Here is a 27,743-nt window from a genome sequence, read left to right as displayed (position 1 = left end):
CTCCTGCCATAAATTTTAACAGAGGGTTTTTAAGGATCACAGCTATTCAGTGCAAAAAATGTTCTGGGAAAGAAACAGATGGTATCCCTTATTTTGTAGGTTTTGGTGCTTCAAATTTAGAATTCCAACAGCTCTTGAAAATTAAGGTTGTAAGTGAAAATTTTACTATTCTAATGAAGGGAAATCTATTTAGACTTCATTGTTCTCTAGCTACATGACTCTAGAGTACATTAGTTCCTTCTTAGCAAAATTTCTTTATTATCAAAGGCCTACCTTTAACATCCAGAACAAGTTCATCACTCAGGTAAGAGCTGATAGTTCCATTTCTGTTCAGTCTCCACTTCTGCCTGAATTGCCCATGTTCAGTCCACAAGGCTACCTTGGCTCCAGGTGTGTCCCGGCCACCAATCACATCAAGACATGTGTCACTGGCCTACGATTTAAGAAGTAAAATATAAACAGGGGCACCCTTTCCTTAATAAATGTCTTTCTGGCTGATTTTTAAAAGGCTCTGTTTCTACAGGTCTTCAGAAAAGGCCTGTTAAAATGTTAAATTCCTGCTACCTTAAATATACTATGTGATGGTTGGTTTTCTATGTTAAAATACCAAAACACTGTACACCAAAGATAATTCAGATACAGCAAGCAGGTACAAAATTACTTTTAAATGCTTTCCATGTTGCTGGTGATAAAATCAAGACACCATAGTATTTTTCTGAATTAGTGTTCTATTCCCAGAACATCAAGCATGGTGAGAAGGGAAAGCTTGCATTTCATTTTTAAGCATCTTTCATAACAGTTTCTTCTATTACAATTCTTCTGTATATTCTGAAAAAGTGTTTAACACTTTTGGAATCATGGGAACAATAGGTTTCATTTGGGTCGTCAAATAAGGAACCCTTCTCAAAAGCATAGTGTCCGATTTGGCTTCAGTGGAAGGAATCATTTAGGTATGTGTTAAGTCCATTTTACATGTGTCAGCATTTTCATGATTATACAGTGGTCTTTTTCAACAGTGTTTTCAAAAAGCATGCCACCTGACAGTATTGTAGTAAACATACAAATGCCAACATCATAAAAAATGATCTTTTACCTTAGATTTAAAGAGTCCCCGGCAGTAGTGCCAGATCTGAGTGTCCTTCCCACTGTAGGGAGAGATGCACACAGACATTGTCCGTGCATCAGCTAGGTTCCCAGTGACTGTCAGATACTCATCCTGGGCTCGGTTCCTTATTCTGATGTATACTGCAGGCTACGAAAAAGAGGGAAGCCATTTAAGTCGGGGTGGGAGGAGCCTTCCACACCGGAAAAACATCTCCCCAAAGCAGGAAAGTAAGAAGGTACTTTTTAATAAATATGGTTTCACTCATTTTCTTTGGTAAGTATTTTTCTAATGACAAACCCTTGAGCACAAAGGTTAAATTGTGTAATGTCTATTAAACACTCTGAGAGGTGACCATTGGAAAGGGTGAAAGGAAATAGTTGCATTCACCAGAACTCAATGTGGAAAGGCTGCAACAGTGAAGAAGTAGGGATTGTGTGTTTCATCACATCTCAGATACGCAGGGAGGGAGAGGAAAGGCCAGGTACTGCCCAAGGTGGCTCTTGGTGACAATCCAGGAACAGCAAGTATAATCAACACAGTTTGGAGCAGTCATTAAGTGGTCAGCAGCTGGTAAGGAAGGTCTTGAAAACCCCTGGAGCAAGGCCTTTTATCTTTATTTAACAAAGAACTACTGCATTCAAAAGTCAGATTGGACACAGACGCAGAGATCATTGCAGAGCATTGGGCTGAAATCCCAAAGTTCAGTCCAAGAGAGGGAGGAACAAATGAGCAAAGGGGTCAGGACCATGATGAAGATACCAACTCAAACAGCTTACCTGAACTAATGGGAGCTTGTGTGCCCCCCCCCCCCTCCCCCCAGCATAGAACCAAACTAGGCCCTCTGAATGTGACAGTTGTATGGCTGGGCAGACTGGGGCCACTGGCAGTGAGGCCAGGATTTATCCGTACTACTTATACTGGCTTTTGGAACCTATTCTCTTTGGAAGGATACCTTGCTTAGTCTAGATATAGTGGAGGAGGGCCTTGGTCCTGCCTCAAAGCAGTGTACTAGACTTTAGTGACTTATACCCTTTCTGAGGAGTGGGTGGGGTGGGGTGGAGGGAGCGAGAACTGGGATTGCTATGTAAAATGGGAGTAGATTTATTCTGGAGTGCTTTTATTTTTATTTAAAAAAAACCTGAGGCCATTAAAAATAAATCTAGTTATTTGCTGAGACATTAAGCCATGTGCTGTTTTAATTTTATCAGAATGACCAGAACCTTTTAGAGAAAACATCCATGGCTTCAGTTTTATAAATAAAGCTAGCACAGATAGGGTCGCGGGTCACTGGCAGGATGCCTGAGAGACCCGTACTGTCCCCCCTGTAAGTATAAAAGAGTGGAAGGGCACTGAAAACGGCTCAACAGGAAGCACCCGGAAAGTACAAAACACCACTATCCCTTCTGGGTGAGAGTTGGCATCCCAAATAGAACTCTGGCTAGGTAAAATACACGATCTGCGACTTGAGTGCCTTCACTGGGAATAAGTGAAGTGTGAGTCTAAGGCAAGACCACCAATGAATAGTGTATTTTTGAAACTTAAGACACATCAACGTGAAACTGGTTACATTTTGGTAAATTGTTACTGTGTTTAGCATTTCTAAGGAGCCTAAGTATTTAAGTTACTAAGTAGGCAAATATTTGGCTGTGAATAAAAAGTCCACCTGACAAGAAGCAAACTACTTCCACATTCATGCTTGTAACCATCCTGGTAGGACAAGGTATCTTAGAGACCTGTGTGGCCCTCCCTTGAGCTACTGGCCTCCTGGAAAGACTTGAACTTTCCGCAGGAATCCCATGCTGAGAGAACAGGAAAGCTGAAGCCCTGACGAGCTGCTTCTCAAGACATTGCACAGTTCTGACAACTTACCGGAACATCTTACAGAACAGCCTTGATCCTCAACTAGCCCACCATCAGGGCTGGGATCCAAACCTTGAGAAGGACTGCTTAATTATACATCCCTCTAGCCCTCTATTTAAACCTTGTCCTTGTCTCCAAAGCAGTCTTCGTGGGTGGGATGCCTTACCTACTATGAATATTGTACACTGAATAAATCTCTGCCCCTCCTTTTACTGTTTCCCAGGCTTTTACTCTAACAACTCTGGCATCAATAATTATAACTGTAATAATGTACCTAGTACCCACAACTCAGTGTTGTCTTCCACACTAACAATTATTCTTGAAGCTTCAGTGAACTGTCACAGTTTCATTACCTTGCACATATAAAACAGGTATGACCTTCACGGACTACAGAACTCCAATTACTTTAGGACTAAACATCACAGTTCTAATCATTTAGACCAAGCAAGGTGCTGATTACCCTTATTACCGTTTGTCATCTAACTTTTCTGTAATTACAGTTAAAGTCACTGAGATGCATTGTAAGTATCTTTGTGACTTCTGGATTCCCAGCTTCAAGGAAGATCACATTTTAATTATTCCCTGGTTTCTCAACAAGGATATAAACAACAGTACCAATACTGATACCAAGTTTCATTTAGTAAAAAAAAAAAAAAAAAAAAAACTGATGTTTTCAAAACTGGATTCTTTGGTTGAGTTTCAAATTGGTGACCTAACTTAGCTAAACAATGAGGAAATAATCTAAAGCATTATTTTGAAATTAATATCAAGAATTCGAAAGATTAACAGTAAGTCCTGTTGCTGAAGACACCATGTACTTTAGACACAAAACTCCGAAGATCTGAACTGGATTTGACCTGACAGCTTCCTCCCCAAGGACTACTTTCAGAGTACAGAAGATGTTATACAAACTGCCAGGGGAGGGAGGCAATCAACAGTCCCGCCCAGCTATGGTGCATGTGGCTCACATTAGCCACCATGGCCAGATAACCCTAACGGTACCATAGTGGCAATCATAACTTGGCAATAACTGACAGCTTTCTAATTGGATGTAAAGCACACTCAGCAAGAGGGAAACCGTGCCTCATACTGGAAACCTAGTCAGACCTAGGGAGGTTATAGATCTTAAAAGAGAACCTTTCAAAGAGGTACCAGTCCTTTACTAAGCCTACACAATTCCAACTGCATGTTAAAGAGCAGTGTAGCTCTCACCCCTCAAAGAAGCTTCGCCTTACAGGAGGTGGAGCCTATGACAGAAAAATACAGCAGTGACAATACCAAAAGACGTGTGTGTGTGTGTGTGTAAAAACGACCATCAAGAGGGAATAAGGATGTGGGAAATGACTGCAAGGAGGGGAAGTGGTGTAATTATATTTAAAGTTATGCAGAAAAGCTTGTCAAATTAAGAGGTTATTCTAAGCATTTCTTAAAATATTTATTTATTATGTATACAATATTCTGTCTGTGTGTGCCTGCAGGCCAGAAGAGGGCACCAGACCTCATTACAGATGGTTGTGAGCCACCATGTGGTTGCTGGGAATTGAACTCAGGACCTTTGGAAGAGCAGGCAATGCTCTTAACCTCTGAGCCATCTCTCCAGCCCTATTCTAAGCATTTTTTATCACAGGACCCTGAACAATAGAAATGGTTCTCCTTGTCCAGGAGAGAAATCACTCAAAACAGATGACTGGGGATGTAATTCAATGGTAGAGGCTGACCATACATGAGGCTTTTGGTTGAAACCCAGCATGGGAAGCCAAAATAGCATAACATCACATGGAACATAGGATTCTTATTACTAGGTAGTCTTTAAAAGCCACTTGCTTTTTTTTGTTAAGTTGGATTACCCATTATCCTGTAGATGTGGGTAAGAAGAATTCTGTACCATTAGTGTACCGAGAAACCACTAATTGTTTGGCTGGGGACTTCACCCCAGCTCCTGGCATAAGGTCCCTCCCCTGGGAGTTGCCTTAGTACAAACTCCACCTCTGAGAAAGCCCACCAAATGGTGACCCCTCCCCAGGGAAAGTCCAGACCACTCCCACAGGCTATTTAAACTGCCCCCAGAGAATGAACACAGGGTCTTCCCCTGTCCATGTTTCCAGGGTCCACCCGGGAGTAAGGTCATCTATTAAACATAGGTATCTTTTAGTTGGGTTTAAAATTTGGTTTGATTTGGATTATTTGTGTTGGTGGAGAGGCTCATCTTAAGAGAAAACACTTAACACTAATGTTTTTGTGTCCTTCAACAGAACATTTCTGGTTCTCTCAAGGAACACGGTGGGTAACAGTTTACCTTCAAAGTGTACATCTCTGGTTCTCTCAAGGAACACGGTGGGTAACAGTTTACTTTCAAAGTGTGTTACCACAGTTAATACAAGCCCAATATGTGTCCCTATGCTACTGAATATTCATAGTGATGGCAATAGCTTCACCAGTGAGGAACCGTGGAACCTACGGTACTAAGAAATGAAGTGATCAAAATCACATTGCTTGCAGAGCTATGATTTGAAGTGACAGAATCTGAGTGTTTTGAAGGAGATGGCAAGAAAAGGTAATTTGGTTAGTTATCAAGCAGGTCCCTCCCCTGGGAGTTGCCTTAGTACAAACTCCACCTCTGAGAAAGCCCACCAAATGGTGACCCCTCCCCAGGGAAAGCCTCAACTTCTGTAACTACTAGACACTGCGCACTGCTTGGAGTGCGTGGTAGAGCCCCGCAAATGCTGATCTTATTTTGAGAGATCCTGAGTGCCTAAAAACTTAGACATAAAAGGTCCATGTTCACATCTTGGTTCTAACCACCTGGTTTGCTTTTGTTAAACCACTTTACCTTAGTCTTCATTTTCTAATGATAATTCCTACCTTAAAGACTTTGAGAATCAAGTTAAGCAATATTCTAAAGAGAAATGAGACAGCTCATCTGCTACCCATGACACTCCTGGCCTGACATGGAGACTTTCCAGGTCCGCATGTACTACTTCCCCTTCTGGTACTACACACTACCTGTGGCTTTGGATGATCATGCATTGTTTTGACTGATGCTACAGGTCTGTGTGGTATTGGGGGCTCACAAGTATGCATGTGTACATGTAGAAGTCAGAGGGCAACATTAGGTGTGGTCCCTTAGGTGTCATCTACTTTTGAGATGGGGTTTTCACTTGCCTGGAACTTCACAACTCTTCTAGGGAAGCTGGCCAGGAGATCCTCCTGCCCCCACTTCCCTCTTGATGGAATTGCCTATGTGCACCATCATGCCTGCTTTTAATATGGGTTCTGGTGATCAAATAAGTGTGTAATGTTTAATCCAAAACTGCTGCTAAGGGACAAGTGGAGTCTGTCTAATATCTCTTAGAGGACACTAAAGCTCTATTTACATATATATTGTTCCTTTAGAACAAAGTTCTGAGCCTTTGGTTACTTACCACTGTGACAGGTACTAGAGATAGAGTAGTAAGTAAAATAAGTACTACAGCTTCTCAAAAGTGGTTTCTAATGGAGTAGGGATGGGTCCAATTCATCTGGACTGATGTGGTTATAAGCTACATACAGTCTTATAGAAAAGAACCAAAATCTTAAGAGGGTTTTAATTTAGACTGGAGTGATGTGGGATTCCCCTCTGTATGCTGTGATTAGTATTAATGAATAAAGAAAACTGGCTTGGCCTGGTAGGGTAGAACAGAGCTAGGTGGGAAAACTAAACTGAATGTTGGGAAGAAGGAGGCAGAGTCAGGAGAAGCCATGGAGCTGCTGCTGGAGACAGATGTGCTGAAACTTTGCTGATAGGCCACAATCTTGTGGTGATGCACAGATTAATGGAGATGGGTTAAATTAAGATGCAAGAGTTAACAAATAAGAAGCTAGAGCTAATGGGCCAAGCAGTAATTTAAATAATATAGTTTATGTGTGAATATTTTGGGAGTCTGGGCGGCCAAGAAACAAGTGGCCTCCCCTTTTTACTTTAATGGAGAGATTAGGAATGCACCTAGGAGGACCTGGCATATTGGATTGAATTAGAAGGATAGTTAAGAACTAGTTTGGCAAAGAATGAGGAAACATTCTACACAGACGACACAACCTTGTTACCAGTTGGTTGGAAAGGCCCTCTGTGCATGGGTGCATATGATACAGACGTAAGGAGACAAGGTTGGGGGAGCAAGGAGAAGTCAGATTGTATCCTAGTGCAGTGGGAAGCTTTGGAACATAAGACTGACAAGCAGTAGGTGTGTGATAAATACTACTTTAAATTGCTAGGATTTAACCTGAAGGTTACATAAGAAAAAAACCAAATGCAAAGTAAAACTCAATATTAAGGATCTTTTTTCCCATTTTTTATTACAGAATTTACAGTATTTTAACTTTTGTGAAAAGAATATGACTGATGGAACTTTGTATTCAACACTAAAACCAAATATATAAAATTTTATGAACTGGCTAAAATGTATAAGATTCCTATAAGAATATAACCTCCCCTTCGTTACATAAGTAACTAAATGGTCAATATTTCAGATACTATGGTTTATGACATTTCTGCCAGAAAAATCAAGCTATCTAATGTGTTGGTTCTCTACTTACCTGCTTCATAGGGCGGATAGAACCGATCGTTTTCCACCCACTAAATGCTGTCCAGTTTGGGATCTCGTTAGGGAAAAGGAGGATTTGCCTTCCCAAGAAATTGGATCCTTCATAAGCTATCCATCTGCAAAGAAAGCAAAAAAAGAAAAAGGTGGAAGACTGCAAACAACAAAAGTAACCTCTTACTAAAAAGAACTGTTACGCCATTTTGCTTTACAGCTTCGAGGTCTGCAGACTCTAAACGTATATAATCACACATTTTTCCTTGGTAGAGGTCTAGAAGATGGTGATGGCATGTGGAGTCAGAATGAAATGCCAGGCTCCTGTAATTACAAAGTGAATAGGGTTCCCTCCACCTGTGGAATTCTCTATGCCTTTGATACAGCAAATCTCAAAGCACTTTAATACTGAAAAGTCCTCCCACCCTCCTTCCTTCCTTAGGTGGTCACCTGTACTTCAGAGCTTCTCCAAAAAGCTGAAACTTCTCTAGAGATTTCTTTTAAAACTCTGCTCACAACTTTCCAAGGCCACCAAGGACTACCTCCAGAGATTCAAAGATGGCTCCTTTGCAAACCTTCCCTGACACTGTTGTATTCAATCTTAGTTGTGTAAAAGTACTTAGGGCCTTGGGCAAGAACCAGGAATTTGCTGGTGCAGTCATGCCCATTTCTTTCCAGCCTGGCTAAGGCTGCTTTTGCTTCACTACAACAGTTTCCTAAGTGTTGAAGCAGGAGGTCTACAAACTGAAAACACTCTGGCCCGCAAAAGAACAGTTTGCTGAGCCCTGTGCTCACTAGTTACCAAACTGGGTAACTAAACACTAGGATTGCCAGAAGAACCCCAAATTTTAAGAGAGACTCAAGGTCTCTGAGACACTTTGGAGAAAGTGTGGAGGATGAGGCTTGCTTCAGACACAGTATTCTGGAAGTACAGGATGTTTTTTCTAACATTTGATCAGTCTAACCCAGGAGATGAGGTACAGAGAACCAGCAGCAGCAAAGTGTGCTGTGTACTAGGGGAGCATTCCCAGAAACAGGTTCTCTCAAGACTTGTGGTGTGGACCAGTGTCCCTTAAGGTCCTATGTGAAGCAATTGGTTTGCAGTAGATAGTCTGAAAATACCTGGGATGTAGTTGGACATTCAGGATATGGCACCTGGTGGGAGGTCCTTAAAGGAACATTGGTACCATGGTCCCTTCTTTTTGCTTCGTGGTTCATGATGTTGGTTTTTCTCCAACTCACATTCCTATCCTGGTATGCTAGACTGAGGTCTGAAGCACTCTGGCTGTTAATCTCAGACTAGAACATTAAGACAAATCTTTTCAAAGTGCCTCAGGCATTTTGTTATAGTGACAAAAGTCATTGCTGCTATAGCAGTGGCTTTTGCCATTTAGTTTTATAGAGGGACACTGGTCAGTGCAGGAAAAGACACCAATTCCTACAGAAGGTTGTGGGCAGGAGGGAGGAACCAAAGAAAGCCTGAATTATTAACTCCAAAAAGCTTGGGTAGAGTCCTGCCTCAAACTGACTGTTGTGATGGAAAGTTCCTTTTCCTCACAACTGAGATTAGGATTGGCCAAATGACGGGCATATTGAGGCAGCAGGGTAGGGAACCTTCCCTGCACAAATCCAGTCGACCATGTGCAAAGGCAGGTCATGATGACCAGAGATGCTTAGCCACCTCTCCAGCTTTCAACACTTGAATGTCACACATGGAAAAGGTATGTGGGATCTCATTACTATTATGGATCCACACGACTTGTCATAGAGTAGATGGTTTGGCATGAAATGGTCTCCTGGATACCCACTGTAGCCCAGGAAGAGCTTTAAACAGATACACTACCCTTCAATTTTATCCAGTAATTCTATTATGGAAAAAGAAGAGTGATAGATTTAAAAAAAAGCTATCAAGAATAAATAGTGTCAAGGTGAAACTGTACACATTTTCTAGAAAGGAGTAAAAATAGGACAGTGAGAACTCCAGCAGTGTGTCAAATACTGGTTTAACACAGATATGTAAAAAAAAGTGTGAAACTCCTATACAGGGTTTCGAAATGCAACTCAAATGGTCCTAGTTCACTGGAAAGTAATATTCTGGAACCCTATACAAAGACAATTAAACCAATTACTTTTAATAAAGGCCAAACCATGTGAAATGCTTTTCAGAGGAAAACTTAAATTGTTATATGTGTGAATTACATAAGAGCCATTTTTAATAGTTGACTTAATTTTTAATTTATCTTCTTGACTTTTATTGATTACCCCATATTTTTTATTGAGATATATTTTTCTCTACTCCCCTCCTTTCCTTCCCCCTCCCCCATGTTTCCCATGTTCCTAATTTACTCAGGAGATCTTGTCTATTTCTACTTCCCATGTAGATTTGATTCATGTATGTCTCTCTTAGGGTCCTCTTTGTTGTCTAGGTTCTCTGATTACCCCATATTTTTAAACAGAGTTAATTACCACACAAGTTAAAAGCTATAAGCAATAAAAAGTAATTTTTATATTAATGATCACCAGCTATGCATGTTTTCATAGTTGAGTTTTGGTTGAAAATACCAGCAATGCAAGAGCAGGAACAGGCTCCTGTGACACACTCTCAGGAACGGACAGACACAGATTTCCCGGTCAAGGAAGCTCCAACTACAGGCTCAACAGCCTCTGCTGAACAAAGATGCTCAAGTACTACCCAGTTTGTACATTAATAACAATGCTTTTAAAAGACAGTTTCCCAAAATGTAAACACACAGGACCTATGCAGCCCGGCTCCACTCTGACTAGTAACAGAAACAAATGGAAATGTTGGTAGGCAGGATGCATCCAACAGTGAAAATGAGCATTTTCAGTAGGGACTACTTTTGGACAAATGAGCTGTCAGGTCAAAGTAAAATCAAACCATCTTAGTCTTGTAAATAGGCACTTGCCTTACACAGGCAATGCTACTCATAGCCAAAATTGATGAATTCATGGAATTTCTCCTGAAAGGGAAGTAGGTCCAAGTAAGAAAAGCTACCTGGTGGAACTGCCTTATGATCAATGCTCTCCGGGGTACCAGTCCTCCTCCCCACAAGGTTTTTGTTCCAGATCCAGATCACTGCATAGCAGCATGTATTGGGCATGGCTCCATCTCCTCTTACATAAACAGAAGCTACTACTGTAGCAAGAGGAACAGTAACAAGAGCACCAGCAGGCCAATGCAGCAGTGGAGGGAAAACAGCAACTGAGCAGCCCTACCGAAGTCAGGGCTGAGCCCCTCTCCCATACTCACAATCCACTCTTTATCCACACAGACTGGGTATAGAAGTGTAGGTCCTTGTTCAAAACCGAATTCACAGCATCTTCAAGATGTAACTCTCTCCCCTCACAGTGTTCCAGGGCAAAAAGGCTGATGGAAGGTTCTTCAAAAACCTAACACATACAAAAAGAGAAAAAGCATTATGCACACAGATGCAGTTTTCTCACTGAAACTAGTTCATGTCAGACAACAGAAGCAATGTTGTTCTTTTTCACTCATTATTACATGCATGATAGCAAGAGACATGAGAAATGAGATCCCAAAACAAGGCCACACCCTAGTGTTTGAGGCATTATTAACTAGCAGATAAGTTAGAAGAATTATAGTAATAGTATAATGCAACATGTAGTATAAAAATAATAAACACAGCTGATGAGAGTACTCAGGAAAAACACGGTTACATTTTAGCAGGAAGAAGAATCAATGACAATGCATGGATATGATGGTACATGACCAAAACGATGCAACAGACTTAGAGGGGTGAAGATTGAGGGAAGGGGTTTTGTGCAAAGCAGACTGAGAAGGGTGTACCTGAGGGACACAGACATGCAAGGGCTTAGAGGAGGAGCCATCAAGAAAACAAGTCCCAGAGGAAAGATGTTGGATGTGCTCACTGACTGTCTTCATGGGCCGAGTTGCCACGTTCCCTGCTGCTCTGACAGGGCATGAACAGAGAAGGACTGCAGTGAAGCAAGGTGATCTAAAGGAAGCAGTATCCAAGCAGCCAGGACAGTGGCTGGTCAAACATGCGCAAATAAAGGTGCTTAGCGTCTCATTTTCATGTTTATCTATGTGAAGATGCATGTGTGTTGAAGCCAGCCTTCAGAGGACTGTAGGAATGGTAACAGAACAGAGGTGCTGTCGAGTGAAAGGGGGAAGTACTGCAGGTGGCACAGCTTGGGAGAGGGTACAGGAGGGAATCAGGAGAAAAGTCAAGTAAAACTAAGTAGCAGGAAGCGTGTCACAGGAACTCCTACTTTGTAAGCCAGCTGAAATATTTTTTAAGAGAGAAAATAAAATATCAAAACCCAACCTGGCTCCCTCACAAGTGACCTGCATACATACTTGCAAATGACTGCTGAGCCCTTCCAGAGGTGTTTGGGACTGCAAAAGTCCAGAACCATTTAAATGTCCATCTTAAGAGGGGACTGGCTCAGTAAACAAGGCAACTCCTCAGAGGAATCCTAGGGAGCCGTGGACAGAACAAGGAGTTCTTTATAAAGAGATCATGAAGGCAGAGTCAGGAAAAGAGATGATATGAAATAGCATACTTCACAGGAGACTGCTTTACAGAAAAAGGAAAACTCATACATACAAATATGTATTTTTATATGCGCTAAACTTTGTCTAAAAATTACTGCCTTTTCTGAGACTTTGTCTAAGAAAGCAAAGGGCACAAGAGGAACAAAAGCTTTTATTAGATGCCTTTTGCTGATTTTTGACTTTGAATCCTAGTAATTTATAATTTATTCAGAAATGAATATGGGATAATTATTGTTTATGCATGTGTGTGTTTGTTTGTTTTGTGTGGTTTTCTTAATATGGCCACTAGAAAATTCATCCAGCAACACCACCAATAAAGACTAGAGAGATGAGAAGTAACAGTGCCAATATACTGGTAGAATAATTGAGGTCCAGTAGAAAGAGAACCAGACACGGGATGGGAGAGGGGATAATTTAGAAACAAGGCAAAGCCAGGAAAACTGGAACAGTGATAAAGTAGGTATGCTAAGGATTCACGGAGAGGGGAAGTGCAAAGGTGCCTGGGGGAGCGGTGGCTAAACTGGTACAGTGTCTGCTGCGCAGTCATAAGAACCTTAATTTGGATCCCTAGCACCCACATAAGAGCTGAGTCTGGTGGCATACATTTGTGACCCGGGTGCTGGGAGACTGGAAACACAGAGGTCACTGGAGCTTGTTGTGCTCAACCAGTCTAGCCAAATTCTGAGTTCAGTGAGACCCCGTCTCAGAAGATAAGGTTGGAAAGTAATAAAGGAAGGCACCCCACTCAACTGCTGGTCTCTATTACCCATTATGTGTATGCATACACACGTTTTTTAAAAAAAAATAAAAGTTACAACTAGAAGTACGGGGACATACTGTGATCCACAAATAAACCTGTAGAAGAACCCTGCACAAGAGCTAGGACAGTATCATTAAAACTGGAAATCTTTATCCTAGAGTAGGAGAAGGACAAGCTAGAGGGAGCTGCAGGACACATGCTGGGCTCTGATAGATACAGACTTCAGAGAGAGGACCTGAAATGCCCAGGAGCTGTATAACAACCAAAGCCCATGTTGAAAGAAGACACTAGGAGGAGGAGATCATTGTACTCACTGACACACAGGTGGGGCCAGGCGGGGAGTAATGACAGATTGACCAGGGAAGAGAGCCTTTCACTCTACAAGGGCAATGCCTGCTGAGTCAGAGTCAGCAGTGAGGTTACTGATGCTGACCTGATGAGAACTGTTTTACTTGTGTGTCACAGATGAAGAGAGAATCCAGGCTGTAAGGGCTGAGGAGTAAATGTCAACAAAGTGCAGACAAGGTGGGTAGACACACAGACACTCTCGTCTTTAGAAATAATAATGTGAAGAATGAGTATAGGAGTCTGTGAACTTGTTTATGGGCACCACAGGAAGTCACAATGAACAGAAAGACCGAACGATGGTGGACAAGAGGGATGGCTGAGACAAAGAGTAAGAATTTTAATCTAATATACAAAGGGACTGTACCAGCCTGCACTCCCACCAACAACACAATGAGGACCCTAAGAGAGACATACATGAATCTAATCTACATGGGAAGTAGAAAAAGACAAGATCTCCTAAGTAAATTGGGACCATGGGGACCATGGGAGGGGGTTGAAGGGGAGGAGAGAGAAAGGGAGGAACAGAGAAAAATGTATAGCTCAATAAAATCAATAAAAAAGAAATTTATTTTCATGGTTCATATTACGTCACAACCTCTTGAAAGGCAATTACTTTACTTCTGAAATATAACCTGCTCAGTCTGTTTAATGTTCCCTGTATGAATATGACTTCAAGGCTGATATCTTAGTATCAGATACCCAATTTGGGAGCACTACCCTAGGGAAAACTCTTTATCCTGTTCTCAGCAGTCTTTGGTTCTTGTCGTCTCATCACCATGGCTGCTTGAACAAGCCCAAACTACACCAACAGACATGCTAACACAAAAGGGGGAATCTCACAAGGCCTCAGTGTTAGAAAAGACAATGCATACTTTTTACATCATGTTCCCAACGGCCTAGAAATCAAGTCTTGCACTCTTTATAAGACGTTTTGTAGTAACAGAAATAGTGTTTATCTGCCATGTCCAATATGGCTGTACTAGAGGTATGCTGCTAAGGGACACTTAGAATGTAGTTCATCTGACCAATGAACTAAGGCCATTTAATTACATTTAAACTTAAATAACCATATGGCTAGTATACGGGGTTAGACTGTGCAGAGCTGGCTATCAGAAGACAGCAGAAAAGAAGCGAGCCATTAACTACTATGCAAAGACCATACACTAAAAGAGAAATACTACCCAGAAGCATTGGCCTTTCCTCCATGAACACCACTTACTGGGCTAGGCGGAGAAATCCATCACTAGTCACACCAAGTTCTCAATTCTCTGGTTGCTTCCCCTGATATTCCAATATTTGACACAATAAAAGTAATTAAAAATGAGATAAAAGTACATAAGAAACTTCTGTATTTATTGTTGAAACTTTTCCAATATCCTTATCTTCAAGGGTTTTAAGAAGCATTTTAGCTGACCTCTGTCGTCCGCACATCTATTTGTTGAGCTATGGTTTAGGGAGAAGTGCAGACAGGCAAAGGTGCCTGAAAAGGGTTCAAAGTCAACCATCAGCAACTCTCTCCAGCAAAGAATCCCTTCTGAAAAAAGTAAAATACAGTAAAAGTTTGATAGTTACATAGTGAAACTTGTAGCCCAGAAGGAAAATAATTAAAAGCCTATGAGAAAATATTTAAATTATGAGAACATAATTTAAATTCTATGCATTATTCTAAGTAAAGCAGAGGTAGTAACTATGTCCTTGTCCTTTTTTAGATCTATCATCCATCCATCCATCCATCCATCCATCCATAGTTTTTTTGAGACAGGGTTTCTCTGTGTTACATTCATGGCTGTCCTGGAACTCACTTTGTAGATCAGGCTGGCCTCGAACTCACTGAGATCCACCTATATCTGCCTCCCAAGTGATGGGATTAAAGGCATTCATCACCACCACCCAGCCCTTCTACTTTTACAGATACTGTTAAACATTTTTGAAAAGACTGCCTTTAAGCTCAAACTCCATCAAATTTGTTACCTCGAGTGAGTCATCATCTTGGAAATTTATCTTAAAGAAGATGGAAAGTTTGAGGGTAAAAAAAAAAGAGATTTATTTCTCTTTTTAAAATAATGCATGGAAAATGTATCAAATAGCTGGATACTTTAAGAGAGCAAGTGGGTTAAAACCAGCAAACAGTACAGCCTAGCGACATTAACCAAATAAGAGATATGACTGCCAAAGCAAAGTGGGGAAATGACCCATTTCCCTTCCCTTCTGATAATGAAAGGACAACATATAGTTCCATCCGGCAGACTTTTCACTTGAGAGCATCCATTGTTTCTAAACTTAAAGATTTCTCTTCTAGAGGTGTGATATATCAGGTATGTCTGTGTGTAAGTTATTAAATTTTGAACTGTTTCAATTGAAATGTTTCCTTTATAAATATAAATGCATACATACAACTGGTTTGCATATGTAGTCAAGGCACTGGAGGATTCGAAAGGGCAACACGGGGCTGATGTGGACATGATTATGAAGACAGCTATTATTCAGAAAGAGTGCTCAAGAAACATTTTTTAAAAACCATCTGTGTGCTCATGCATTTCCCAAATTTAAAGATAGCAAGGCACAGAAATTAATAGTAAGTATTCAAAACTGAAGATGACAGAATAATTGCTACTTTATAAGAACAATAGAAACCACAAAATTTTAATTACAAATTGAGCTCTGTAAATGTCATGGCCCTGGTCCATGTTAAATTAGAAGAGAGCCAACCACTCAGGGCTAAAGGTTCCTCCTGGGAGTCAGCAATAATAACAAGACATTCCTGCCAAGTCAAGTCTAAGCCATGCAAAGTGGATACAGTTTCAAAGAGGAGTGTGTGGGCAGGTTATGAAAAAAAAAAAAAGAATGTTTGAAAAATTCATTTAAGTAAAAATTTAAATTAGAAAAAAACCAGTTCCTCCTTATCCCATCAATTAATATATGCTGAGATAATAACAGTAATAATTACCTTTGCTTAGTAAGCGCTTGCTTGTCATCACTGCTCTACGTGTCTAACTGGGTATATATATCATATATAAATGAGTAAGCATATATTCATATTTCTATGATAATAAAGGTCTAAGACCAATTTTCTTCCTAATTTATTTGGCAACAAATTTAACCTGAGTAAACATATGTGTATTTATAATATTTATCCAGTCTGTATCAATATATAAATTTCATTCTAGAGACAGAAATGTGTTTAATTACAGAATGCTTTCTTAACCCCTCAGAGTGTTTACTTTAACACCATATATCAAAATGGATTCTTTTTAAACTGTGAAAAATTCCAAATCTGAAACTACATTCACATTAAGGATATGGAACTTAATTTTCACATTTAATCCTTAAATTACCTTTGATGTAGGTACTAGTCTTATCCACATTCTGCAGCTAAGGGGTCAAGAAACAGGTCACAAAGCAAGGGAATCGCTGGCTTTGAGTTTATGCTCAATGGCCTCAGAAGCTATATTCCTAATCCCTCTGTTGTTACTCTAAAATGTTCTAGGACCAATCATTTTATGATACAGAATAGCAGCTGTCAGCATGTATGAGGTTACCTGAGACCCTGAGCTTCTCCATGCTCAGCTGGTAATATCGAAGATTCCACTTTCTGCATCAAATACACCTGCCAGCTATACCAGGTCTGAGACCTCGGAGTATGTACTCTGTTAGAAAAACTACAGTCACATGCACCTTCAATGTAACTGTATAAAACGCTTAAATCTAAGTGTCAATTTAACTTCTTAAGAACGAATAGATGGCATACTTCGACACTGTATACTTCAGCAGTTCTTTAGGTTTCAAACCACTATGTACAAGGAAAATGTGCTGATTGTAATCCAAGACTTAATAGCTGGATAGGCAGTAAACATGAAGTTTTTACTTAGAAAGTATAAACACTGAGAACAGTTCTATCTGTAAAGCACAACAACAAGCTCCGCGAGTTTCTGCCCCCTGAGCCAGTTTCTTTTCTTTCTTTCTTTTTTTCAGTGTTAAAAGGAAAGTTTATTGCACTAAATGCATACATAAAGAAGCTGGAAAAATCCCACACTAGAGAATTTACATAACATTTGAATACTTTCAAACAAAAAGAAGCAAACTCACCCAAGAGAACTAGATGACAGAAAATCAAATTGAGAGCTGAAACCAACAAAATTGAAACAAAGAAAACAATATAAAGAATCAATGAGACAAAGAGTTTGTTCTTCAAGAAAATCAACAAAATAGACAAACCTTTATCTACACTAACCAAAAGGCAGAGAAAGAATATCCAAATCAACAAAATCAGAAATGAGAAGGGCAACATAAAAACAGATATGGAGGAAATTCAAAGAATCATCAGGTCATATTTTGAAAACCTGTACTCCACAAAATTGGAAAACTTAAAGGAAAAATGAACAACTTTCTGGATAAATATCACTTATCAAAATTAAATCAAGACCAGATAAGCAAATTAAATAGACCTATAACTGCTGAAGAAATAGAAACAATCATCAAAAGCCTCCCAGCCAAAAAAAGCCCAGGACCAGATGGTTTCAGCTCAGAATGCTACAAGACTTTCAAAGAACTAATTCCAATACTTCTCAAATTGTTCCACATAATAGAAGCAGAAGGGTCATTGCCAAACACTTCTTATGAGACTGTAATTACCATGATACCCAAACCACATAAAGATATTATTAAGAAAGAGAATTACAAACCAATCTCACTTATGAACATTGTTGCTAAAATACTGGCAAATCGAATCCAAGAACATATCAGAACCATCATTCACCATGATCAACTCGATTTCATTTCAGAAATGCAGTAATGGTTCAACATACGAAAATCTGTCAATGTAATCTACCATATAAACAAACTGAACCACAAGTTTGTTTCTATGAAAGTCTAATAGTAGGTACTCATGGGATTGCCTGACATGAGTTTTAATTGTGCATGCCTGCTTATAGGTATAAAATGAACAGTGGCAGCAAACATGGGCAAAGAAGACAAAAGACCTGAGGTCTTAACTACTCTACAGATAAAGATCTGCAGGGAAATAAGCCTTCTGGACCTATTGAAGAGTTGATCAAGAATGAGTGGATTGTAAGAAACTGGATTGGCCATTACCTGTGGGTTTTTTTTTTTTTTTGGCAGAACTAAGTAAATATTAACATACATAAAGCCTATGAAGATTGAATGATAAAAAATAGAAAATGAGTAAACCAGTAATTAATAAAAGGTTGGAATCAAGCAAAAAGTGTATCATAGGAAAACTCAGAATTAATGAGTTTACTAATGAATCATACCAATAATAAACAACTAAACTAAAAGCAAAAAAAAAAAAAAAGAATGAGTGGAATGAGCAGAAAAAAAATGACAACTTGAATTTTACAGGAAAATGGATGGAGCTAGAAAACATTATTTTGAGTGAGGTAACCTAGACACAAAAAGACAATTATCACATGTACTCACTCATAAGTGGTTTTTAAACATAAAGCAAAGAAAACCAGCCTACAAACAACAATCCCAGAGAACTCAGACAACAATGCGGACACTAAGAGAGATTTACATAGATCTAATCTACATGGGAAGTAGAAAAAGACAAGATCTTCCGAATATATTGGGAGCATGGGGACCTTGGGGTAGGGTTGAAGGGAGGAGGAGAGAGGCAGGGAGGGGAGCAGAGAAAAAATGTAGAGACTGAGCCAGTTTCAAAGGAAGTGAAGCCAAACTAACTTAGTGACTTGAACCATAATGTGTGACCTAAATATAATTCACTTCTAAAGAAATGCCAAACTACTGGGAAAAGCTAAATGAAATGACAGTAATCTAACAGAAGGCTCATAAACCTTTAAAAAAGACTGTAATATGATAACCTCCGGGCTACAAAATCCTATTAACACCTTCAGTCTATCAAGTCCTAATTTTGGATGAATATGGGCCAACCATTGTCTGGGCTGCTACCCTATCACTTAGCACTGCACTAATGGGCTTAAGCGCAAGTTCATTTCATCCTCACATTTGAGTAGATCGGAAATGAAGACCTAAAGAAAACACACACACACACAGACACACACACACACACAGACACACACACACAGACACACACACACACACACACACACATGCTTGGAATATTCAGGTAAGCATCAACTGGTGGAGTTAGAGCCGAGTCAAGAGCTGAGACAAACTTCAGCAGCTACCCTTCCCACAGAGCCCTTTGCATTTATCTTAGAAAAGTAAGTTTCACTGTCTCATGTTGGCATGTACAATTCATTTCTAAAAGAGCAAACAGCATATGGCCATCCATCCAAGACCCACAATTTTGATTTTCCATTTGTATTTTTTCTAACTTTCACTGGCAAATAATGTGTATGTATTGCTTAGGTTCACTGTACATTGTAAGATGATCAAATCAGGCATAACAACTAGAGTTGTACTTCCTTGAATATGAAACTATCAAACTATTCTAGGTTTTTAATGCAACATGTAATTGAATATCTAAAAATACAAATAATTTCTGATAATAGCCAAGTATTTATCATTAAATGTTATGTCAAGTTGGATGATATGAATAACAGGAAATGTCAGTAAAATTCTAAAAGAGTTCATTAGTGCTTAGCCACTCAATATAATCATATTTAAACCGTTATATTGTAATTTGCATTGTTTCAAATTAATAAAAGGCTAACAAAAATTAGAGATTACTTGTAGCATTTCTTCCCTTTCCTCTGTGTACTTAGATTTCTGGTATTTAATGCTTGACCAACATTAGAGAGTTCAATATACAAAACTTTATATCAAAAATTTAAGTAAATGAAATGTACTGAGTACATCTAAATTTAACCTCAAGGGTTCCTAGTGGTGTCCTGCTTCTCCTGCCTATGGTGTTTGCACTCTGCTCTTCATACATACAGTTCCCTGCTGCTAACTCTATGCTGTGTACTTTCTAGTATTTGAATGTGCTGCCTTCTCTCTCAGTATTACAGCAAACACCCTCGTATTGCCCCCACTTAACTGTACTTCTTTCACTAGCTGCATGACAATAATCACATTAATCTGCAGACCTCCAGGATCGTAAGGCAGTGAATCCCTGTCAACCAACTACAGTTTCAGCAATTCTGCAGTTAAACCAAATTTTAGTACTGTCACATTTTTAAGTACTTCTATCTAAAGTAAAATAACAGAGTCTCATTACTGTTTCAATTTGATGATTCTGTGATCATCCTTGAGGTTTAATATCTTTTGCATGCCCTAAACCATATTTTTCTCATTTACAAGTCGTGGGTTTATAGCCTGCTGACTTCTTCACTTCACTTGAAGAGCTCTCCTTGTATTCTATACACAAAACCTTTACGAGTTAATATTGTAAGCATATTCTTTCAATTTGTAGCTTGCTGTGGCAGGCTGAGTAATTGATGCCTGACCATCCACAACATAAAAATATCGTCCTAATTCTGTGAATCAGTGAATACAGAAAGGGGACTTTACAAACATGACCAGCAGTTAAGGATCTTAACCTCTGATTACTGAGGTAATCAGAGTGTAACCATAAGGTCGTTAAAGCGAGGCAGATCAGAGGTGAGCCAAGGAGAGGGGATATACTTCAGAGACCAGTAGGCCCCAAAAGAAAAGCTGTAGACTCGAGAAGAGGTAAAGAAATGTTTTAGCACCTAGAAATTTACAGAAGAAAATCTATCTGCACCTTAATTTTATGCCTGTGAAACCATTTCAGACTTGTAGCCTCTAGGATTGCAAGACAAAAATTCCTGCTAAGTAACCACATTTTCAGTAATTCATTATGGCAGTGCTGTTTCAGTGTCTCTACCAAAATGAAGTTTAAAGAAAATAAACTCATCCCAGCACGGGTGTTTGGAAGAAGGACCTTCAGGAGATAACTGAGGCTAAATGAGGCCTTAAGAGTGGGGACTGAATCCAGGAAGAATGTTCTTTCTAGGAAGAGGGGACACATTACAGCTAAGGAGCTCAGTTCCTCATGCCATGTACACAGCTCCCCCACCCCTGCTGCCTGAGGACTCTGCAGCCCCAGGAGCCAGAGGGCTAGCACCAGAGGCAGCTGTATTTCCCACTTCCCATATTCCACAGTCATAAGATAAACAGGTATTTTTTCTTTGTAAATTACCAAGCCTGTGATATTCACTCAAGTGAACAAGACACAGATTACAAGTGGCATAGACTCATGTTTGTCCCTTCTCTTTTTCTTATTAATTTCTGCTTTCTGTGTCTAAAGATGACTATCCTATTCTAGTGTCATTGGGAGAGTTTCCTGTATTTTCTTCTAACTCATAAATTTTGTTTTTCACGTATAGGCTGTGTTTAGAGTAAAAAACCTTAGGTACTGTTTCTTTTTCATGTGAGAGGCAACTGTCTCCATAACATTTAGTGATATTACATACACTGTATATTAAATAGAACAATTCATCTTAATTCTGATTCTATTTCTTGACTGTATGTGTCATCAGAATCATAATTTCACTCCAACTTCTCCTACAGGTTCTTGTTACCATGTCTCCTTGGCTTTTCTGCTTATAGTTCATGGGATAAGAATTATTATTTCAGAAAGCCAAACTTCTATGCCAGGCCACCATGGAGACACTGTGGAAGCAAGCAGCAGACTTCTGCTCCCATGGTGATGTAACAGGCTGCCCAACAAGACACTGGGCCAACATTTACTTGTCTCAGCTTGGCAGGCTGGAACTCACCCCTCTAACAGCCAATAACTGCTCCGGTACCCTATTCTCATATGGTTGCCTGTTAGTCTTAAAATAGTCTGTTTAGCTTTGAACATCAATAGAGGGCAGTGATAAATGACGTTCCCCATCATCGTTCAACTTTCAGAGCATTTTAAGAGGATGAGATCCAAGCCCACAACAAATCCAAAGTACAGCTCCTGTTACGCCATGACTTGGGGAACAAGAATGAACTATATATAGGTAATATGTGTTTATATTTGGTAGGACTAGATCATTTGCCTACTTATTAAATAATGGAGCCCTGATTTTTATAGCCATGGGCAAAGCAGAGGGGACTATAGGTCACTGTCTTAGTTAGGGTTTGTATTTCTGTGAAAAGATACCATGACCACAGAAACTCTTATAAAGGAAACATTTAACTGAGGGGGCAACTTTACAGTTCCAGAGGTTCAGTCCATTATTATCATGGTGGGGAGCATGGCAGCGTGCAGGCAGATGTGGTGCTGGAGAGGTAGCTGAGAGTCCTACACCTTGTGGGCAATAGCAAGTTGACTGAGACACTGGGTGGCATCGTATGCATAGGAAACCTCAAAGTCCACCCAGATGGCGACACACTTCCTCCAACAAGGTCATACTCACTCCAGGAAAGCCACATCTCCTAATAGTACTACTCCCTATGAGATTATTGGGGTCAATTACATTCAAACTATCAGAGTTACTCAATTCAAAACCAACTTAATCGTCTGTACCTTGTCCATGTTTCCTATAGTTCAGTAGCTATGATTAATGGCAAGGATATTTACAAACAACAACAAGAACACAAAAGAAAAAGAAAAAACAAAAACTAGAAGTATAGAGAATAACCATTTAGGGCAGACAAATTGCCTTGTGGTTCTTTTGCTGCTGTGAATGTGTGTGTGTGCCTATGATTAGTTTGTTTGTGTCAACAGACGCAGAATCATCTGGGAAGAGGGACCCTCAATTGAGAAGATTCCTTCAAAGGACTTGCCTGTAGGCAAACCTGTAGGACATTTTCTTGATTAAACATTGATATGGGAGGGGCCTATGCCAGTGTGTGTGGTGCCATCCCTTGAACATGTGGGCCAGAACATAAGAAGGAAGGCTGATCAAGGCCATGAGGAGCGAGCCTTAAAGTAAGCATCATTGCTTCGTGGCCTGTGCTTCAGTTCCTGCCTCCAAGTTCTTGTCTTGGGTTCCTCTCCTGTTTCCCCTCAATGATAATGTGTGACCTGAGAGTTATAAGTTGAAATAATCTCTGTAGCACGAGTTCTAATAATAAAAGCATGGAGTCAGATATTGGGGGGAATGCTGAGAGATCAGAGAGACAAAGGCACAAAACCACAGCCACCTGACCTCTCAACCTCCCAGTCGAAAAGAGACTGAGTTCCTCTCTCCACCCAGGTCTGGACAGACCTCCACACCCCTATGATTAGCTAGTGGCTAGCTCCGCCCTCTGATCTTCAGGCAAGCTTTATTTCTACCAATAAGACACCACAAGGGGTGCACCCACCCATTGAGACAGTGGAGCTGATCTACTGGGAGCTCACCAAGGCCAGCTGGACTGTGACCGAAAAAGCATGGGATAAAACTGGACTCTCTGAACATGGCAAACAATGAGGGCTGATGAGACGCCAAGGACAATGGCACGGGGTTTTGATCCTACTTAATGTGCTGGCTTTGTGGGAGCCTAGCCAGTTTGGATGTTCACCTTCCTAGATATGGACGGAGGGGGGAGGACCTAGGACTTACCACAGGGCAGGGAACCCGGACTGCTCTGTGGAATGGAGAGGGAGGGGGAGAGGAGTGGGGGGAGGGAGAGAAGGGTGGGAGGAGGGGGAGGGAAATGGGAGGCTGGGAGGAGGTGGAAACTTGTTTTTTGTTTATGTTTTTTTCTCCTTTTCTCAATTAAAAAAAATTAAAAAAAAAAGATATCACCACAAAACTCTTTCCTACCCGTGGTGTTATGTGACAGTAATAAAAAACAAACCAAGACATGCTTCAGACATAGGGTCACTTGTAATTATTTAATTTGGATCTTAAAGGACATGGGCAAGAAAACAAAATGTGCATTTGTTCCCGCTGAACAGCGCAAAATGGAAAGTGATAAAGTACACTGGCGGAACAAGAGGGTAACCTCGTGAAGGAGACCCGACAACAGGGCAGGGACTAGCCTGCACCAGAAGGGAACACAAAGGATGCATGTAAGAAATGAAAACAGCTCAGAGGGAGAAAGTTAACAAGGATTCACAGTGGTTTAGAAGGGAAAATGAGGAGAGGGAAGAGAATAAAATATAGTATAATATCCAGTACTCAGCTGTTGACTAGATGTTTGAAATCACAAGGTAAAGTGATCAATGACAGGTTGTAGTACAGGCAGAGAGGGATGGTAATGACGACGGATTTCAACAGAACCGGAGGATGAAAGAAGAACAAATCTAAGGGGAAATGGGGTGCCACAGTGCTTCTGCCTATGATGGACTTGGAACCTCATGTAGGTATTAGGGACAACCAACTGTTGCTTTTGCTACAGGCTTGTCACTGGCTACACTGGCTGAGGTGAGAAGTGGAGTTACGACAACAGAAACCTCCAGGTAAGACAGAAAGTGGCAAGGACAGGTTATCTGGGAAACACACTCTGGGGGTACAGGAAGAAGAGGACATCTGCATTTCACCACACAAGATCACTAAGTTATCTAATTCTCTGTTGTCTTTTATTTAGTGCTTACTAAAAAATCTGGTACACAATAATTAATAGATGCACAGTAATATGAATAAATAAATGTAAAATGAATGTTCAATAATATTAGTATTTTGCAGTAATAATATTTCTACAGAGAATTCAATCACTTTAAACATTTCCCTCCAATCAAAGCATAACAAATAACCTTTAAACTTCCTTCTCCCAAATTAATAATTACAAATTACAGTGATGCCCTCTATTCCCGGAGCCTGCACGCATGTCACAAGCACTGTGCTTGGCCTTCCTGTCATCAGGTTACTCATACAATCATTTCTAAATATAGAAGGCTATAGTTTCAGCAAGACACTTAAGCTTCTTTAAACTTAACCGTTGATCTCTTTCATCTTAGAAAAAACATCTGGTAGTCATCACCAAGCGCGTCAAACACGGTTGGTAGAACTCTTCCAGAGAAACCACCCGAGGAAAGTGGCTCTGAGGTGATTTGAAACTTACACCAAGGCACACAATCACACCTCGCGCGGAGCTGATGGGACCTCTGGGCCTCGGTGCACTTTCCCAATACCACCTGCTCGACTTTTCTTTCTTCTCATACTGACACAAAACCAAGGAATCTCCCACAGTAAATTCTATAATAAACCTAAGAGGGAATTAATACTATATTCCATCGTGCACCATGCTCTTCATCTGATAGATCACCAAACCTCCTCTGGGCTCTCTTAAGAAAAAAATGCCAACAACAAGGGCAGAACAAAGAATTCACAGAGGTGTTTTAAATTTCCCTGTCTCATTGCCTAAACTCTGATAACACAGACAACCTGCGTTCCAACGGGGAGTAAGACTGTTTGAATATTATCTTGTCAATTGTACCAATGCTGGGAAGGAAGGAGAAAAGCCAATTCTCCCAATCCATTGGCGAATCTTAGTCTTAAAATGATTTCAGCCACGGAAGAGAAACAGACACATGATGACTTTCTGAACACAAGCATCTTGTGTGACTCTGGTTGGATTTTAGTTTTTCCACTCTTCCACTATCATGAATAGTCCTGTCCCTGATCAAAGATGATCCAGTCACCCTTGCCCACCGAGACACATGACAAACGTGAATCTACAATCAATGCTCAGTCTGAGATGAAAGCCACTCAACCGATCTGTGATTGCTGAGACAGACATGAAAACAAAAACTATAAACACTGTCAAAAAGTACTAAGATTCTGGGACATCTGTGAAAGTTAAAACACGTTATTCCCTCTAACCATGTGAAAACTTGGGATGGACAGAGCTCTTTTACATGCCCGCTATATTTGTTATTAGTCTATTTAGTTGCACTAGAACTGAAAGCTGTTAAAGGTGTGAAAATACCTGATATAACTGGTTTCTTTCTGAAGTGTTGAGACTCAGATACATTAAGAGACTGTCTCTGGTCACATCAGTGGAAACCAAATTAAAAACAATGTGGAAGGAAGGCAGGAAAGCTCCTTCCACTATGAAGTTATTGCAACACTACAGATTACACACCCCAAGACCTCAAGACTCTAACATCCATCTTTACAGGCAGAGGTTAGCCTGGATAAAACTGTAGTTTGAAGAACACACTGATCCTGTATGAAGATTAAGTCTTAAGGCTCTTCAATATGATACCATTATGGAACCAGGCACCAGGTCTTAACATGTTTGCAAAACTTCAAGCAATAGGCTGGGCGGTGGGGGCGCACCTTTAATCCCAGCACTCGGGAGGCAGAGGCAGGCGGATCTCTGTGAGTTCGAGGCCTGCCTGGTCTATAAGAGCTAGTTCCGGGACAGGAACCAAAAAGCTACGGAGAAACCCTGTCTCGAAAATCAAAAACAAAACAAACAAACAAACAAACAAACAAAAAAAACTTCAAGCAATAGCCTTGCAAGCTGCAGCAAAGCCAAGCCAATAGATTACCTTATACATAAACTTAACACCGCTGGACAGAAACATTTCCTACAATGAATCACGAATCACTGGGCTGTGGCACAGGCCCTGATTGCTCTTCAAGCTGATGAGGGAGAGGGACTTGATCGGGGAAGGGGGAGGGAAATGGGAGGTGGTGGCGGGGAGGAGGCAGAAATCCTTAATAAATAAATAAATTTAAAAAAAAAGAAAAATCATCTTGGTTCAGGAGCAACTGAGCACTACACTCAGACAGCATTAAAACTCTCTTCTTCTTTAAAACAAACAAACAAACAAACAAAAAAAACCCCAAAAGGTCTCTCATCCTAAGACCAAAATGGAGGGACAAAGAAAGCAGACAAGATGGGGTAACAGAAGATCAGGGTCTAGGACTGTCCAGAGAAAGGGAGCATGGACACTATATGTGACTGGACCTGAAGAGACAGCTCCTTCTTAGAGAATTATTTATTTCAACATACCTTACACCAAACAGTATCCTCAAAAACTAGCCTTCTGGGGACTAAATCAGTTTCACGTGTTCTTCCTGATGGGCAGAAATGTCCTGCACACACTATTTAAGCAACCCAGTCATTGGGATCTACTTTTATACAGATTGCCTAAACTTTAGTTGATTCAGTTCTCCAAATTAAAGATCTTGCAAAAACCTTTTTTAACAGAGTGCCTTCATCTTTTGTTTTAAGAGTTAATGAACACCAAGCATTGTCTCTGTTGATGTATCCAGTGGAATTTCCTTAAAATATAAAATCCCCTCCTCTGAAAATGTGGATGGCTTTCCAATGCTTTTTCAATGCCATCAAGACCTGTATAACAAAAATCACACTTTCTGTTTCTATGCCTCTTACTGGTTTAGTTACAGACAGGAAGCATTAAGAGTCATTCATACTTTTGAGTTAGTGTCTGTGGGGCAAGTGAGAGCCACCAAGAAGTCTATTTCTACTCCTATTCCTCAGCCCACATGCTATTCTTAGTCTGATACCAAGAATACTCTCTCCAGGAATGCCTTGGAAACACGATCACTCTACTAAGGTTGAGATCAAAGGAGCTGAGCATGGGCATCTGCCCATCAGCTCTGCCGGAAGGTCAGTCACTCCCACTATCATCTAGGGCTCTGCATCAGTTCTGTGGACGTCTCAAGCTTTGACAGACATATCCTTGGAGAACCATCTTAATAAGGACCCTGGAGTATCACAGATTCTCATCAC

General features: G+C 40.3%; 1 protein-coding gene across 1 annotated transcript in view; it reads right to left on the bottom strand.

Moving 5' to 3' along the window:
- Nucleotides 1-27,743, bottom strand: part of Crybg3 (crystallin beta-gamma domain containing 3) — a 118,836-nt gene that overhangs the window by 1,798 nt on the left and 89,295 nt on the right. Inside the window, exons 18-21 of the mRNA XM_041678460.1 lie at nt 10,808-10,947; nt 7,538-7,661; nt 1,094-1,252; nt 274-433 (exon numbers count right to left, since the gene is read on the bottom strand). Coding sequence (XP_041534394.1) covers nt 274-433; nt 1,094-1,252; nt 7,538-7,661; nt 10,808-10,947 — 583 coding nt within the window. The remainder of the gene's footprint in view (nt 1-273; nt 434-1,093; nt 1,253-7,537; nt 7,662-10,807; nt 10,948-27,743) is intronic.

Source organism: Microtus oregoni, unplaced genomic scaffold (genome assembly GCF_018167655.1).
Source record: "Microtus oregoni isolate MIOR12 unplaced genomic scaffold, Mior012 000030F_ref0000283, whole genome shotgun sequence".
NCBI lineage: Eukaryota > Metazoa > Chordata > Mammalia > Rodentia > Cricetidae > Microtus > Microtus oregoni.
The sequence above is the reverse complement of the archived record's forward strand: the minus strand, read 5'-3'. Positions and strand labels throughout refer to the sequence as shown.